The 17,855-nt window shown below is 31.3% G+C and overlaps 1 protein-coding gene across 8 annotated transcripts in view; it reads left to right on the top strand.

Annotated features, from left to right (window-relative positions):
• The window catches only part of LOC132708242 (potassium/sodium hyperpolarization-activated cyclic nucleotide-gated channel 2), a 238,015-nt gene that overhangs the window by 180,723 nt on the left and 39,437 nt on the right, over positions 1–17,855 (top strand). For all 8 annotated transcript variants that reach the window (XM_060680431.1, XM_060680430.1, XM_060680429.1 and 5 more), the window contains 3 exons: positions 4,509–4,672; positions 4,731–4,867; positions 12,261–12,404. In XM_060680431.1, coding sequence (XP_060536414.1) covers positions 4,509–4,672; positions 4,731–4,867; positions 12,261–12,404 — 445 coding nt within the window. The remainder of the gene's footprint in view (positions 1–4,508; positions 4,673–4,730; positions 4,868–12,260; positions 12,405–17,855) is intronic.

The raw sequence follows: 17,855 nt of genomic DNA, 5'->3' as shown, positions 1-17,855 counted from the left end.
CTTTTTTTTACTTAACCGTTCGCCGAGGGAAAATATCCCAAACGCTCGATTAGTTACTAACCAAAACTATTTTACGTCATTAGATAGTGAAATAAGGGTCCAACAACCCAATAAAATCAGAATCTCGATATCTTCATCCTAACCTAAAATATGATTAGAAGAAATTAACCATCAAAAAAGTTGTATTTTAAAAAGAACTTGTGCTTTAAGGGTTGTTATTAATATCTAACTTATTATTTAGGATGCCAAATTATATTTAAAATCAAAATATATATATTTTTTTTGTCCTACCTCTTTTATAATTTGTTTGGTTCGCAAAAAATTACCCAGTACATTAATACGTTTTCGGTCAATTTATTATCACTTATTTTTTCACTAACCAAAACTAATCAATTGCTGAACACTAGCAAATATAATTAATATAAGTAATTAGTAGTTAGTAAAACTGTATTGAAATAATCAGTCTTTTTCTTCGTTCCTAAGGTGTCAATCTCTAGGCGCTGGATCACGAAGAATTTCATGGCAATATATTATTTCTGTCAAAAGAGATATTTTATTCATTTTGAAACGGTTTTCCACATTTTACTACTTAACTACGTAAATAATTAATAAAATTAGTTACTTTCCAACAATCGATTAGTAATCGAGATGTTAATCAGGAATAATTGTTAACGAAAAATAAGTGATAATACCAAATATTTGAAAAAGCAACAAACAGGCTACAGAATAATTTGGTGTGCTTCGAAGGTATTATAAAAAACATACTAAAGATAAATAATAACATATTATTTTGATTTTAAAGATCATTCGGCATCCTCAATAGTAAATTAGAGTTATATTTAGTAAATTCAGAATAATTAGACATTAATAGCAACCTGTTAAGTGAAATTTGTTTTATTCATATTTTAGGTTGGATTTTGGTTTGCATTATGGTGGTGGGTCCTAATGTGACTATCTAATAGCAAAATTGACTGGAAACGCCTTTTATCGACAGAATTGTTTTTTAAATGCGTTACTCTTTTTTGGAGATGTGGACATATGTCTAAGAAAATCTTCCACCCCCGCCACCACCACTTTGCTAGCAGAAAGCAAAGAGCATTAAATAAAAAAGATTCGAATTTGTCTCAGCTTAAAAATAGTACCCACTTTAACTATGGTTAACATTAGAAAGATAACTATTACTGTAATTACAATTAATCTTGAATTTTAACTGAAAAATAATCTCCAACATTTTCTCTTAGCTTTATTTAATAATTTGGTTTTCAAATTTCTAGAATCGCCCGTTTTGTTAATACAATACCTCGTTGCAGTTATTAGGACATCCGGTATATAATAAGCGATTTTTTCTTAAACTTTGACAACCTCTACATTTCAAAACGAACAAACACTTATTTATATAAACTTTTCTTCTTCAATTTGGTACATCAACGAGGCTACGCCCTGTATTTACATATTCATGAGTAAAATTATAAAATTTTTCAAATAATGGTTTTCGTGTTTTTTTTTCGAGCAGTTTGCATTCTCTGGTGTTTGTACATAATAAATTCGATAACGAATCATGCAAACTATATCATGGAATAAAAAGCAACAGAAGGGAGGATATGCATCTGAACATATGCATCTGGCTATTTACATAGATCACCATTTGTGGCAGAATTTTTTGGTTGTGAACGTTATCTAAATATCCATTCCAATTAACGGTGATGTTCACCAATGTGTAAATTATATTTACCAACATTTGCCGAACATGTGTTGATTGTTTAATTAAATTGCATCGCGCTTATCCATTTCGATAGGAGCTGACGATAAAGCAAATTCAAACGGAACGTTTCGAATGGCATCAAAAATTCTGAAATTCAGTTGGTGCAATTTAATACCTCTCCAAATTATGTAGACTTTCATATCAACTATCGCAGTAGAAAATAAAATCTTCTAAGGTAAGTTCATTCGTAGCGAACGAAATTTTGGATCGGTGCCCATTTTTAAATGAAATTATGGCGGCAGTAAGATCGACAGCATATTTAAATAGTTGGGAGCGTATAAAAAATTCCAAAAGGAACTCTACTATTACCTAAAAATCCGCGTAAAAGCGCTAGAAATTCGTTCTGTCAGGGTCGTTGAATCAGTCCTTAAAAAAAGTAGCAAAAGACTTTTTTTGGGCAATGTTAAAAGTGCCTTTTTATCTAATATTTTTAAACTGTCTAAAAAGCTTCTCGCAAGGACGTAAACCTTTGGCCACCGAACCATTTCTTTGAATTTGGAAACATAGAATAACCTCTGAGCGTCAGATCTGGTGAGTACGGTGGATGTTGTAATAATTGAAACTGGCCCTTTCAAGTGTCTGATCACTTCTCGAAATTCACTTATAATTCATATTTATAAACAAATTAAAGATGTTAACTTCAATCGACAACAACAATTATACTAGGAAAACAGTTACTGCAGTCTTTGTGGATTCCTAAGGACTTATTGAACGCATCTTTGCATCTTATCTTGATCACGATTATTAGTTAAATAGCTGCGGTTATCGCATTCCTGCCCTGCTCTAACCGAATATTCATTGATTGATATTCATTCATTGATATTCATTTCTATGCAACTCTACGTATCTCGTAATATTATTTTGTTCAATTTTGCACAATTATAAAAGCACAAATTATTTAAAAAATAAATAAGAACTAAGAGTTTTCACGAAATTATATATATATATATATATATATATATATATATATATATATATATATATATATATATATATATATATATATATATATATATATATGATGACACTATATTCCGGGATATCAACCACCACCAACACACACTAATAGATATCTGAACGGTAAATCTCATCACCACCCATCACAGATACAGGCAGTGGCAAATACATTAATTGCTCGGTCCTTCAGGCTCACAAACGAGAGGAACAGAGAAAAACAGAAAAACACATTTTTAACGACAATTTTGATATTTTAAGTACAGCCACAATAAGTAAAAAATTAAATTTATTGGAAGCCATGGAGATTACCAAAATGAGACATTCAAATGTAATGCTTAACGATCAATTAAATTTAAATACCTTTCCTTTATTGAACTTAAATTCTCACAACATTAATTAACGTTTTATGGTCATTTTTCGGTATATATAGTAGCAGGTAGTTTGTAACTATTACATTTGATAAAGACACGGTGTTGTCGAAACAATTGCCATGTAAAAATATATAATTTCGTGAAAATCTGAACCTTTAGTTCTTATTTATTTTGATAAATGGATTTTCATCAAGTGAAAGCCACCAAACTTCAATTGCACAGTGTTATTCGATATGTTTTTGTCATAAATTTCTTTTGTTCAAGAGACCATGACATCTGAGCACAACTTTTCTTAAAGTAAAGTAGGTCACCCTTTATAATAATTATTTTCTTAGAACTCTAACTTCAACCTTATAAACAACAAACAACAAAAAAAGACTTAACATATTTTTCGTGCAATAAAATACAATATTTTTAAATATGTTATTGTATATGGATGCATGCTTTTCTTGTATTTGACGTTTGCACTGCTAGAACCAGATTTTTTTATAACAATATATTATTCGAAAGGACTTGTTTTCTTGCTTTATTTTGTTAATCAATTTGACGGAGTACAGGTATTTTATGTTAATTTCTGATCGAAATTGTTTTTAAAAATATATCTCTTAAAAACTTAAAAATTAAAATCGGATAATACATTCAGTTAGAAGTTAATATCTTGAAGGATGAACAGATATCTACATTACATAGTTAGTCAAAAATCACATAATTCCCAAATATTTCTCGTTATTGCATGCAATTTTTTAAAAATTTGGTACATCGGAGTTTTTAAAATACCCTTGATCCAACAATTCTGTGGACAGAACTGAATATAGTATTTTTCCCAGAGAAAGAAAAATGTAAGTTTTTATTTAATTTTTAAACAAAAACATATTCTCTTCAATTCAAATCATAAGTTCGGATCTCTAAGAAAGAAAAAACTACAAGGTGATATAAAGCATAATAGGGAACTGTCATTAACACCAGCAATACAAATTCAATTTGCAGTATTATTTGAATGAAGAAATTTACTTTGTTTTTGTGAATTATAATTTAGTTAGAGTATGAGACAGATGCGTTTGTTTCTGAATTTCCAACGTTATTTAAATTTTGGTGGTTCATTCAGAAGTTTTAGCAAATTTTGAACTTCTGTGAAATGTAAAATCTTGCGTTGCGAATTTTTTTTGCGTTTACACATAAAAATTCAGAATTGATTTCAGAATTGCACCAAATCGTATCTAAGGCAACATCCAAATAATCCAGATAAACAAATATTGTTGCTACTTGTTTTTTATGAGTATTTTTAATATCCAGGACACATTTGATTACTTGATTTTTGCTCAGTTTCATATTGTTAATACCCCAGCGTGCATCGCCATTTACGGAAGGACGCGTAATAAAACCATGTTTTTCCATTTATGTCTTTTCTTTTGTTTCAGGTTTTACTGGGACTTGTGCATGCTCCTGTTACTAGTAGCAAATTTAATAATATTACCGGTGGCCATAAGTTTCTTCAACGACGACTTAAGTACCCGCTGGATCGCCTTCAACTGTCTGTCCGATACTATATTTCTAATTGATATCGTAGTCAATTTTCGAACAGGTATGCATCACTCTCTGTTCATCTACATATTCGGATTTATTATTTTTTTATTTTTCAGGGATAATGCAACAAGATAACGCTGAACAAGTAATCTTGGATCCGAAATTAATAGCTCGACACTACCTGAGGACTTGGTTTTTCCTCGACCTCATTTCGTCCATCCCCCTAGATTATATATTTCTTATATTCAATCAGGTAAGAACCCCTTTAATGAAATTTACATAAAATGTATCTTGGAGTAGTTAAATATTCTTTTGAAGAAACTAAATTTTTGAATGAATGCAGCAATTATCCGTAGCATTTTTGGTTTGGTTGGTTGGTTGTTAATAACAACGTACAATATAAACCATATGTAATACCCTTTTGCAAGTGCAAGTACAAAATTACCAGAAAGATAACTAAATATCCTATTTCGCATACAACTGATCAAAATATAAACTTTGCTTTCACCGAAAAAGTTAAATAACGTTAGTTTTTGGATACATTTTCGCAAAACAGCACGAATGCATTCACTGACATGACCGGCAGAATTAACAAACGTCAAAATTAAAATCATGGGAAATATCTCCGAAAACATCCGATTGCTCCCAAATCCGTGCGGTAAAATCCCGGAAATGTCCGAAGTGGCTCGGATTCGTGAGAAAGGAAACTGACGTGGCAAAATGACGCCTCCCGCACGCTAAATCGGTGTGTAATTAGGTATTTTGTTCCCGAAATACTAATTTAAATGTAAAAGTTAAATGAACATCAAAATTTAAAAAAACAACAACCATTTAAGGGTGAAGTTAATATCTAATGTGATCTCCTCTTGCCAAACTGACTCTACCAATAAAGTTAGCAACAAATTCTTGTAGAATGTCATCAAATTCTTAGCGAAATGCAAGTGTGATCAGGAATTTCGAGGAACAGATTTAATATCTGTTGAAAACGACGCCTTAAATGCGAACCTATATATATCGAAGATATTCTTCCGAACACTGTTCCTTGTTTTCACTTTATAGAAAGCAGATTTTTTATTACAAGATAATGCAATAGCGCAAAAGGAATGAATAGTTAACGAATATTTGGACGAAGTGGATACTGGACAAATGGTTTGGCCAGCTTGCAGTCCTGATCTAAATCCAATTGCGCATCTTCATAAATGCATTGGTTGCCGACCTGCTTTATTCGATAGTTTTTCTAATCTGGAAGAATTTTATACCATTGCACGAGCATTTGTTACAATGATAATTGGTGAAATCAGTTTGGCACGAGGACGAGGACGAGGAGAAATTTTAGCCTTAAACTTAAAATGTTTTTATGCTTTAAATCTTTTGGTGTTTATTTGTTGCATTTTCACAGTTTAATGCTATTAATGCTAAGAGAGATAACAAACAAAAAACAAAACACTTTGAAAGGATCATGTTTCAATGTGATTCCAGTTGTTGCATTCTACAGAGTATTCGAAATTTCGGGGAAAAAATTTATCTCACTGTTGCATCCCGTAAATACTCAATTTCAAATCTAACTGAAAATTTCTCACATAGGATCGTTACTCAGGAATCAATCAATCAATCAATTTAAAAAATAAAAATTATCAAAATCGAATGAGCGGTTCACGAGGAAGCCATCTTTAAATTCGGGTCCAGTTTTTAGTGGCCGTTTGCTTGGCAGAAAGTGTAAGTATATTACCCTTACACTTTCCGCCAAACTTTCGCGGTGCAGCAAGTTTTGACATGGCCGTAAGGAAAGTTTTGATTCACCTTCTATATTATTATTAGAATACATTGTAGGTCAATCCTAGAAAGCAAAAATGTTAATTTTTATCGCCCTTCCGATATAAAAATAAAACAATGAAATATTTAGAAAGACAGATACCGTGTTGGGGACCTCCTTAATCGATTTACTGGGTTTAAACTTTTTGAGTGCATTGTCACGTCTTTTCATGAGGGTTTTAACGTTATCAGTTAGCCAAGCTGCCTTAGGTTTTGTTACCCTTTCTTACTTAAGTGGAGCAAATTTCCTTATTCCGAAGAGCAAATCAAGACAAGTAGGTAAAAGAGCCAGAATAAAAAATAATTACATTTTAAAGAATAGTTAATGATTACTATAGAGAGGTAATACGGTATGTTTACTTCTACTATTGTTTTAACCAACCGTGCAGTTATTAGAAAATATAATGGGCCCTATTACGGTAAAAATTGAGGTGGCTATGATATTTTCGTAAAAATGGCAATGATCTTCCGCGCATGCCTCTACATTTCGACATCCACACTTCCCTTTTGACTGAATATTGAATGAGATATGAACATATTTTGAGAAAATACTGCCGTAAGAATGTCGCATTCAAAGTTATTGTTGATCTATCAGCGACCAAGTTCGTTGCTGAATGCCGCAAGGTCATTGGTTAAAAGCAACATTTTAAACGTCGCGCATGCGCATATTGAATGGAACTTCTCAAAATCTTTTTCATAGTTGCTTAATAAGTTCCTATATTAACGGCATAGGCTTTGTCTCTAGTAACAACAAAAATCACAGAAGGCATTCTGTTAAAAATGATCTAAACCTACCTATTCTGTTTCTGGTTGGTCATGCTAGGTTAAAGATTCCTCGAAGTAACAATAATGGCTAACAATCTGTATTCTGTTTCTCCATTTAACACGCTCAAATTTCAGTTTCAGTTAAATCCGATTGCTACGTTAGTAGTCACATTTTTGTGCCTATTTTAGTTATTAGTTGACAGTTTAGAATTTTTTTTGAGTAATTTTGTCGATTTTGTGGTAAACTGACTGCCATTTTACCGAACATTTTACTCACTGACATAAGAAAACAAAGAAAAAAATGACACTGGGCTAAGACGTGGGTTAGCTATTGTAGGTTATGTTCAATGCAATTTGCTGCATTCTTCTTTTTTCCATCAATAACCAATTGGCAATGTCATTAGCAATGTTGATTACAGTCTTGTTTCATATCTATTATTGTTAAGATTAAAGAAACACAATACGATTTTACATACCCGTATTGCCATCGTTTAAAGTCTTAACAACTTCGTTTTTTAACCATGACCATAACAATGTAGAAACAGAATAGATAATTTTCCTTGCATTTGTTACGAAATTGTTTTAGAGATTCCTTATCTATGAGCTGAAAAAGTGAGATTATTGCCATCCTATTATTATTATTATTATTATGCGGGGACGAACACATTGAACACTTGGTCTGCGCTAAACGATCTAAAGATAATTTGGTCTAAAGGTAGTTCGTCTCCTAGACAATTCCATACCTATTCAACACGATTGCTAAGAAAGTGTTACATGACGTATTTTACACATTTTCCTTTTGTTATTTAGGCCTCGGAGGTTGCTGTAAACCCCTCTCCTTTAGGCAAGTTTTTCGATTGTGGTGGAATCTTTTCCAGTAGATCTATGTCCTTAATATAATAAGGATCCACACACTTGGAGCATATTTAATAAATTCGTCTGATGAGCGCCTCTTTTCAGTATACTAAATATGTGTTTATCCCATTTCAGATAGTTTGAGGTAATTACACCGAAATCTTTTTGCTTATTCACCTCAGGCAGCTGTGCGCAATGCTATTTCTACTTCTAAAGTTGATAGGAAACCGAAGTGGGTTTTCTGATCTTTTCTTCCAGCCATTTGTAGATTCTGTAATTGGTCACGTGAAAGTCACATTTCTGTGTTTCCTTTTTCTTGGGTATCATTACAAAGGTTGATCTCAGTCACTCTGTTGCAAATCCCGTATGAAATCCCAAAACTGTATGGTATTAAGACTGGTTTATTTTATGTAAATGCGTCTATGTTTAATAGAATATTGCAAAAGCTTTTGCAGTTCAAAAAGGAAAGAAAATATTTGAATAATAAAATAAATATGTAATTCAAGGAAGATATAGGAAAACTACATAATTCAAAGACTGAACGAATACGGTCGTTTCAAAATAAAGTCGGATACAACGACGCAAAAACAAAACCAACGAAATAACAACGTCGTTCTCATTCGACGAGATGAATCGAAAAAGTGACAACAAAAACGTACTCCGCGGTAGGTCTTTAAATCGCTGTCAAGAAAATGAATTCATATAATTAATTCCCTTCCCCTAAACGAGATAAACTCCGAAGAGCTTGTTTGCTGTGTTTTGGATTTTAGCTCGTTTAAAGTTGCTAATTAATATTTCTTTGTTGAAATAATTAGGGCGACTACTAATGTTTTAATTTGTTTTCTGCGATTTAATGTTTTTTATGCACCGAGCCTACGTCATTAATTTCGAATTGAATAGTATTATCCCAGATTATTAATTAATGTTTTAAGCCTCTACAAGAGATAAATAATCGTCTGCCACCTCAAAACCCCTCAATATATTTTTATTTAACAACTAACAACTTTTGTGTCAGAAATAAAAATCATTTCCTTCTCTCACAAAGAAGGATAACATTAATAAAAATATTAAAGTTGTTCTTTTCTACTTTTTTTTTAATACTCGAAATTAAATAAAGATCTATCTAGCTATCTAAAGAAAAGCGGGGGTGCACTGGCGCCCAAGTCATTATAGGTCGGGAACTTTTCTACTAAATCCAAAAACACGTCCAGTTTGTCTTGTCATCCAACAAATTTGTTATTGAGGGACATTGTAGTAAAAAGTGGGTAGCTCTCTATACATTGCTTTTTAGTTTTTGAAACTCGTTTAGATAATTATATTATATAATTATATAATTACATTGAAATACCAAAATGTTTTACATAGTAGTGTTTTGAAAACTCGAACCTTATTTTAATTTAAAATAACACAATGTAATAAAAAAATTATTTTCATTTGCAAAAAGATATTTTGGTGCTTTTTTCGATTAGGCTTTATTTGTTTTTTTATGATGTTGTATTAGTAATTATTGAAATATAAAGAAAGTTTTTTAACTGAGTGCGCAAATGTCAAAGATATTATTGGCACCCATCGACTTTAGCATAATCCAAAATTAATTTGTCTCTTACACATTTGCCTATGTATAATTAGCAAGAAAAAGAAGAAAACGAAATGCATTACCGAAAATTCAAAAATAAATTTGAAATGAATCAGAATAAATCAAAAAAGAAATGTGTATGGAATGAAACCAGCTTCCATATCCTCGATTAAAAATTAACATCAGATTTTACAAAACGCTTTGTATTATGTTATTGACCCAAATCTAAATCAATATTTTTAATTTATTTTCTTAAAATGATCATTAGTTAATTAAACGGGGATAATTACGCTATAAGGCACAGATTAATATGTCCAAGATACATACAAAGTTTTGTTTTGAATATTTTTAAAATTATTTGTACTATACAGGTTGTCCTAAAAATGTTAAAATCATAAACTTTTTTAATTGGAACTCCCCTGTATACTATATCATTTTTGGATTCTACTACCAAAAATAAATGTATGTTTCAATAACGTCTATAACACTTAAATTTTAAAGTTCTTTAATGCTTTGAATTTTGTCAAAACACACACAACAATTTACAATAATTTTTCAAAATTTACAATTAATTTTGGAAATGTCTACCTTCCATTTCTAGACAGTTGCATATCCTTTTATTGAAATTAATCCTAACTTTGTACAAAAATTGCGAATGGTGGTTGGAAGGGGTTGTAAAGAATTCCTTTTACATATCCCTATAAAAAGCAGTCTAGTTGTGGCAAGTTTGGGATCTGGGAGCCAATTGTGAAACCCATATCTTCCAATGATAATGAGGCGGAGCTCAATCTAGCTGAAGCCACGTCCTTGTTTAAAGGGAGTTCTTTTAATAATGCTAGGAAAAAAACAAAAACAATATACCATCTGGCCAAAAATTTGGTACCAACCACATATGGGCCTATTATTCTACCCTGCACATTAAGGCGTAAATTATGCCAATTCATTAGATGTTGTTAAAAGTACAAATTCACTTCTTCGATAAGTTATATATCATTTCTAAATATTAATAGCAATTAGATGCAATAAAAAAAATATTTAGATAACACCAAAGACCATAATTTCGCATATTCTGCAAAAACCCGAAGAGTGAGCTATAGGATACCCTAGGATTAAAATTGTTTAAGTTGTAACCACTTAAAGATGTTATTAGATTACATGCATTTTTGACTACCCTGTAAAATGTAGAAATTTTTTATGATATAATAGTTTCAATAGTCCTTATGTATTTAAGAAATTTAAATTACTGCAATATACATTATAAAAATCCAGATTTGACAACTTTAACACGTCTCGGACAACCTATAAGGTCATAGTAATTTTAAAACGTAACAATGGACCCTGATTATTATTATTATTTAATATTTACAATTTTTTATTTCACTGAAAAGGTCTGCTTAAAGAATGCAATGTTTTTAATATTGTTATTTACTCCCAAGAAAACAAAATCAATTTTGCAGGTAAATAATATGAAAGATAAAGAGAGACTTCAAACGAAAAATTCATAATTTCGGTGAAATTATAATGAAAAATAGATCCTGCTGTTTTCTGCTACCTTTTTTGCTCACTTTCCAAATTTTAAAAATGGTGATTTATTATTAAGGTGCACACACATAGTGTCACAACTAATTCTCCGGTAACTCAAATTGAACTTTAAAGTATGAATATTTTTCATAATTGTTTAGAAACTTTATGGTTGACCTTAGAAAAATATACTAATGTATCTATGGCGATTCCGGGCAAATACTTATTTTTTAAGCACCCCAAATTTTTCAACTGAAGATTAACGATTCTTCAAATGTCATCCACGAAATCATTGCGTTAAACAATAAGTTTGTATCATTTAAACTAATGGAATAGTAAAACTAGATATTTAATGAACTTATTATTCTTCTTTGGCACTAGAACCCAAGGGTGGCCAACCCGTTGAAAATCTACGTCCAAGTAGGGTAGATGTCTCAAATAATTATTACTATTATAAAAACAACGTTTCGACATATATGTATATATATATATATATATATATATATATATATATATATATATATATATATATATATATATATATATATATATATATATATATATATATATATACACTTCGAACACAGTGTTTTCGGAGCGCGAGCATTGAAGATGCCAAGTGAGATTTTGGCGAAACGTCTGCAGGATTCCAGTCGGATGCAGGATTCCAGTCGGAGTTCAACGAGCGAACGGATGATATCCCGGAGTATAGTGTCATCACATTTTTCCATCCGTGAATCAATACGTGAGAATATATATATATATATATATATATATATATATATATATATATATATATATATATATATATAGAGAGAGAGAGAGAGAGAGAGAGAGAGAGAGAGGAATATTTTATTGATCTATTTATTTCAGTTTTTGAGATAAAAAATAAAAACATTGTTTTTCACGCATTACTAAAATTACTAAGATAAATAAAAAACAAATAAGGTCGAATACCCTGATTATTTTACTTGTGGTTAATTATTATTTAGTACCGCTGTTGTTGTCCATACCAGATCCGTACCTGGAAATGCGGGAACCAAATTTCACATCTTGAACATTAGCGGTCAGTCGGTTTAGTTTACGAACATCCTGTGAATCATCATCTCGCAATTAGTTTCAGGAATATGGCGACAGCTTCCAAATCCTGCACGCTGGCCGCGCGTTGAGGATACTGCGGTTAGCCAAATTACTCTCATTGGTGCGCCTTCTGCGCCTGTCCCGATTGGTGCGTTACGTCAGTCAATGGGAAGAAGTCTACGTAAGTAGATGGCGTTGCCCCGTTTGTTGTATTTATTATTTTTCGGCTTTCACGCAATTACACCCCTCGAGCACTCGCATACGTGACGAAGAGGAGAATTTAACTTCTATTTATACCAGAGTCAATTCATATCAAATCGAATCAAATTAAAGTCACATCATTATTGGGTGTGCCCTTCCGGCCATGTCCGAGTTATTTTTCATTTTTCTAAGTTGGAATTTCCTGCTAATGTATGTGTAGGTACATAGAATTTTTCCAAATAAACACCTGCAATCGCAGTTGGGGAAATTAGAGGACCGTGGAACACTTGTATTACTATAAATATATATAATAGTGTACCAAATTTCAGTTAAACTAATAAAATGAAAAACTCACTGATATCGGAAAATAAACAAAACAACTTTTTTCTGATTTTAAGCTGATGAACACGCCTTTAGTTAGGTCTGCTATTATTGAATCGCCCCGTATAAGTCATTAGAAAAATTAGCCCACTCACCTTGCGTGTTCGCGTGTTAAATTTTTCCTGCGTGACTTTTATGTAATATATAACTGTTTTTAACAGGTCAACAAAATAATAATAATAATGATTGCTGAAAAGGAGGCGAATTGCAATGTTGAAAAAATTTATTGATGGGCAACCCGTCTGGAGTTTTTAAAATGACTGGTAGAATGCGCCGTGTTTTAACTGACCTCCCTCCCCACTTACATTACTTTGCAACATAACCACCTTTTATTAATTCTAACTAAACGATTTTACCGAAATTTAAAAGTAATTAATTATGAATTCATTGTTTTCCAAATATGTTATCTGACAGGCACGCACCTGCTTTAATTTATGTCAATAATGGCGAAAAATTTTGAGGGGCGATTTTGCAAATTAAAATAAGAAAAAAAGTTCATATGAACAAGACCCAAAATATGCCTACTAAAGAGCTACAATCTGTTAAACAAACAAAAATTTAAAAATTTTGAAATTCAATAATTTTTTACATTCTTTATGGTTTTACTGCGCATCTCCCTTATTAATAAAGGTAGGGTGTTTTTTTAGCCATTTTTCAAAAATTGAAAATTTTCTCCAGCCGCTATTAAATGCGTTATTTTTTCAATATTGAATTTAAATATTAAAAACCAAACACATTTATTTCACTTCTCTTGATAATTCTTTAAAATTTCTTGGAGAATTGTAATTCTTTGAGATGGTGGTTAGTTAATACTGATCGGTGTTTGGATTTCACTAACTTTACAGTGGAATAATATGATTACAATAGGTAGGATAGGATCGCCTAAGAGTACGCGTTCCACTAAGAGTTCGTAGCTGTCAAACTGCCACTAAAACATCTACCACATATCCTTCAATCTAGTCTGTAGATTACTTGCCAGCAGGTGACTCCTCAGTGTGTTTTTGTCGGCACTCCCGGAAAGTGTAGTCTTGTGACGGGAAAAAAACTGTTTTAAGCATATTTTTATAATATTTATGTTACCTACACTAAGGTTTACACAACTTGGAGACTGATGAAAGATAGGAAAGTCTTTGCATCACCGCATGATTTTTCTGATTGCAAAGATGTAGAATTAAATTCCAATAAAATTAGTCTCGTAAGAGTACGCATGCGTACTAGATTCAGTGCTTCTTCAAAAGTGGCAGAAAAAAAATTCACTCATAATTTTGCTCAAAGAAATGCTGTTTTCCTTAAGGGCACCAGAACAATGTAGCATTGGGAGAGCCATTGGGTTCAGTCAGGTACAATGTAAACGTTTCTTCGAAAATTTGAAATCCGTTTCCTAAAAAAAAAGCTCCACACGAAAAGTCTTTTGAATGTGCAACAATATATTCGTATAATCCTGACGTCTTTTCCGACGCCGATTTTTCATCTGCTGAAGTTACAAATAAAGAATTTCAAGTGCGTGCTCTTGGGATATCCTACCCTACATTGTTTGGAATATTGAAATAATTAATAATAATAATACTTCCATTCAGAAACAAATCTCCGAAGTTTTGACATACGGAACGTTAATATATGATTTTTAATATAATATCACAAAAGTGAAAAGGAAAAGGATAAAATCGCAGTGGGTCGCGAGAGTCCTGGTTGGCCCCCCCTGGCGTATATCTTGAATTTTATTTTTTTATTAGTAGACTATGGAAAAAAGGTGTTGATTTTTCTAATATACTTTAGTTGTCAAAAATTTATGCTATTTCGTAATTATTATTTTAATATCTCTTGCTTCTGCAATGGCTCAAGTTGACCCAAAATTTGACAGTTATGAGAAACTGGATATAAAAGGCGTATATTATCAATTGACATTTAAAGTTGCACAAACAAAAGGTTATTTTGAAATTATGTAATTTATGTTAAAAATTTTCCGTTTTTCATGGTTTACTCATTAAAAAAAATAAGCGTGAAACATGAAACGCTCATGTCAAGCCGCATGAGATTATTAAAAGGAACACATGGCGTTTCATTACCAAAAAAATAAGTTTTGCATATATATCAAAATTTCTGAGTTTCGTAGGAAAACTGGCTAAGTCGCTGGATCTTACTTAAGGAACTAATCAAAACTAATCGAACTACAAAGGACATCTAATAATTAAACATTTTAAAAATCACCCTGCATCAAAAAATACTATGAACACCTTTCCTGGTCAAAAATCTGTTTAAGTACACAGATTTTCGTAATTTTATGGCTGCTACTATAAAATTAGGGGCAGAAATAATATCTCTTTGTATGCTTCCGTAGTTATATCGACAGGAAAACAACTTTTGAACAAATAAACTCGCCACATTGATTTGTTTAATATGAATTTTCCAAAAAAGTAAAAAATCATTAACAATAATTATCTTGAATAGTAGACCTCCTTGTCACGTATGCGTATTGTTGTTCTCCTCACACTGAATTCTAAATTAAAAAAAATATATTTCATAAAATTTCCTATTTTGGTATAGTATAAAAAAAATTTAGTTCAATTTTATCAACTACAAATAAGTTTACTTACTTACCTCCGATTGAACTAATTTTTGCCTGAGAATCATTTCAGTTTGTCGATAAGCGGTATTTGGGACAGTTTAAAGTATGCGCCATTACAATATAAGAAAGGGTTATTGTTGTAACGGAAATATTTTTGCTATTCTAATTGTGTAAACCTTCTTTTACTTTTCATTTTTAGAATATAATTTTGATCTAGTTTTTTTAATTTGATAATTATGGCTGTAAAAATTAACATCGGGTAAATTAAAATTGTGGGCAATGAAGTTCTAGTTATATCTGATACTTTTAAAAACTTGGCGTCTTTTAAACACAAACGTCATTAGGACAGTTAGAAGTTCAATTAATATATTTACGTTTCTGTAGAAGTCGGCTGCCATATTTGTGAAAATCTAGTTTCAACATCAATATATAGTAAAATTTGTGCTTCCAAAAGCATCAAACTGATATGTTACAAATATTAAAACAAAAACATTTATCGTTTCATTTAATTTTCTTGAGAAAATAAATTCTATTTGCACTGATGTTGCAAATCGTTCTCTAAGCTGAGCCCTTTTCAACGACAACGAAAATCTGTTTAGTCATTTTTGAGTTATTAATATTTATTTTAATATTATATCGAATTCAAGAATGCGATTAAATAAATGGTTAATAATTATCGTAATTTTTAGAACTTTTTAATTTTTATGTTTTGAATTCGTTTTTTCATACGTCGTGACCAATTCGGTCGACACCGTACGGCATAGTTTTTTATTCTTGGTTAAAAAAAAAAAGATTATGCGTTATACGAAATTCTGCAATTTAAAGAAGAACCGTCAGATATAACATTTATTGAGCTGTATAACAGGTTGGTCAAAAAATATGCATTTTATGCTAGAGCAAAATAACTTTATTTTCGAAATTAGATGTGATATCCAATATTATCCATCTAACATTGCTAAGCAAGAATTTATGTGTAGTAGCAATATATGAATAAACCGATATTTGGTTAATTAATTAAAAATATATATATTTTACTCTTGCATAAAATTGATATTTTTGACAAACCGTGTATACGGTTGTATTTAAAGGTTTAGATCATGCAGAATATTTTATAAAAATTTACTTTATCTCTATGCTGTATTATATTAATTAATTTTAACTCAAAATTGTAAGATTGCGTAAAAATAATATTATTAATTCAAAAAACAGATAAGTGTTCTAGAATAAATAAGTTTGAAACTTGTGTTTGACAGATGGCAAATAATTTTTAGAGATCTCATATATCATTTTAATTTTTATGTTTTGACTTATAATTATCAATAAATAAATTTGTTGTTAGTATAGGAAAAAAATTGTATTCGTTTAAAATTTTCGAAAATAAAAAAATTCGCTATTCAAAACAACCCGAATATGACACTTCAAGAAAAAGACCAGGCAAATATAAAAACTCTTGAGAATACATCGAATTGCGACGGGCGACCAGCGGGGTATGAAACGAATTGCGGAAAAGACGCGATTGGACAAGCCGAAGATGGAAAAATATCGTAATAAGTTTTCCCGTAAAGAGGTAAATAGTGTTTACCATATGAATGAAATCTTTCGAAGCCAGGTGCCCCATCGATTTTATTTTTTGCTGTTACTCATTTAAAGAACTCAATCGGCATCAAATTTTGCCACCAACACGCAAAATATTATTTCGACTTCGAATTGATATGTTTAGGCAAGTACGCCAGGCGGGCTCCGCACTGTAAGCGACAATATAATACATGATACCATAGCCCGAGAGGCACCTAGAAAATACCTATGGGAATATACGAAGGAAATATGTAGAAATACTGGGAAATATGGGGAAATGCGAGAATTTATTGAGAAATTAGTGGAAATATGGCAAAATATATACATATAAAAGTATTTTACAAATTTAAATATAATTTCAACTTCTAACCATATACAAGAAATCATTATGGATGGCAAATTACCTTTCAAGATGGCCGATTATACAAAACAATACCTACTAATACAAGTATGCAATAATATTCAAAAATTTAAACACAGACACATTCAATAGATTCTCTAGAAGGAACAAGAAATAGAGAAGAAAATGATGCAGAAATCTCTGAGAATAATATTGGATTTTGTATACGAGACCTTCAAAATTAACAAACGTCAAAATACCACCAGTGTTTAAAATCTACCGAAAACATCCAATGGCTCCCAAACCCGTGAATCATGTACCGGAAACGGCCGAAGTGGGTCGCGACAGTAAATAATGAAACTGATGTATTAAAGTGGCACCGTACCCGTTTGAGCAGTGCATAATTGAGTATTTTAAAATAGTGAGTAACAAAATGTTTGCAAAAACCTTTCATCGTAGGTCAGTTTCTTTTTACAAAAACAAGAAAATACGGATATATGGACAAATACGGGGAGGATATTTGGATAATATGAGAAAATAGGGTCAAATACTGTCCCCTATGGGGAAAT

Source organism: Cylas formicarius, unplaced genomic scaffold, assembly GCF_029955315.1.
Source record: "Cylas formicarius isolate icCylForm1 unplaced genomic scaffold, icCylForm1.1 PGA_scaffold_10__41_contigs__length_53128322, whole genome shotgun sequence".
In the NCBI taxonomy this organism is placed as follows: domain Eukaryota; kingdom Metazoa; phylum Arthropoda; class Insecta; order Coleoptera; family Brentidae; genus Cylas; species Cylas formicarius.
The sequence above is the reverse complement of the archived record's forward strand: the minus strand, read 5'-3'. Positions and strand labels throughout refer to the sequence as shown.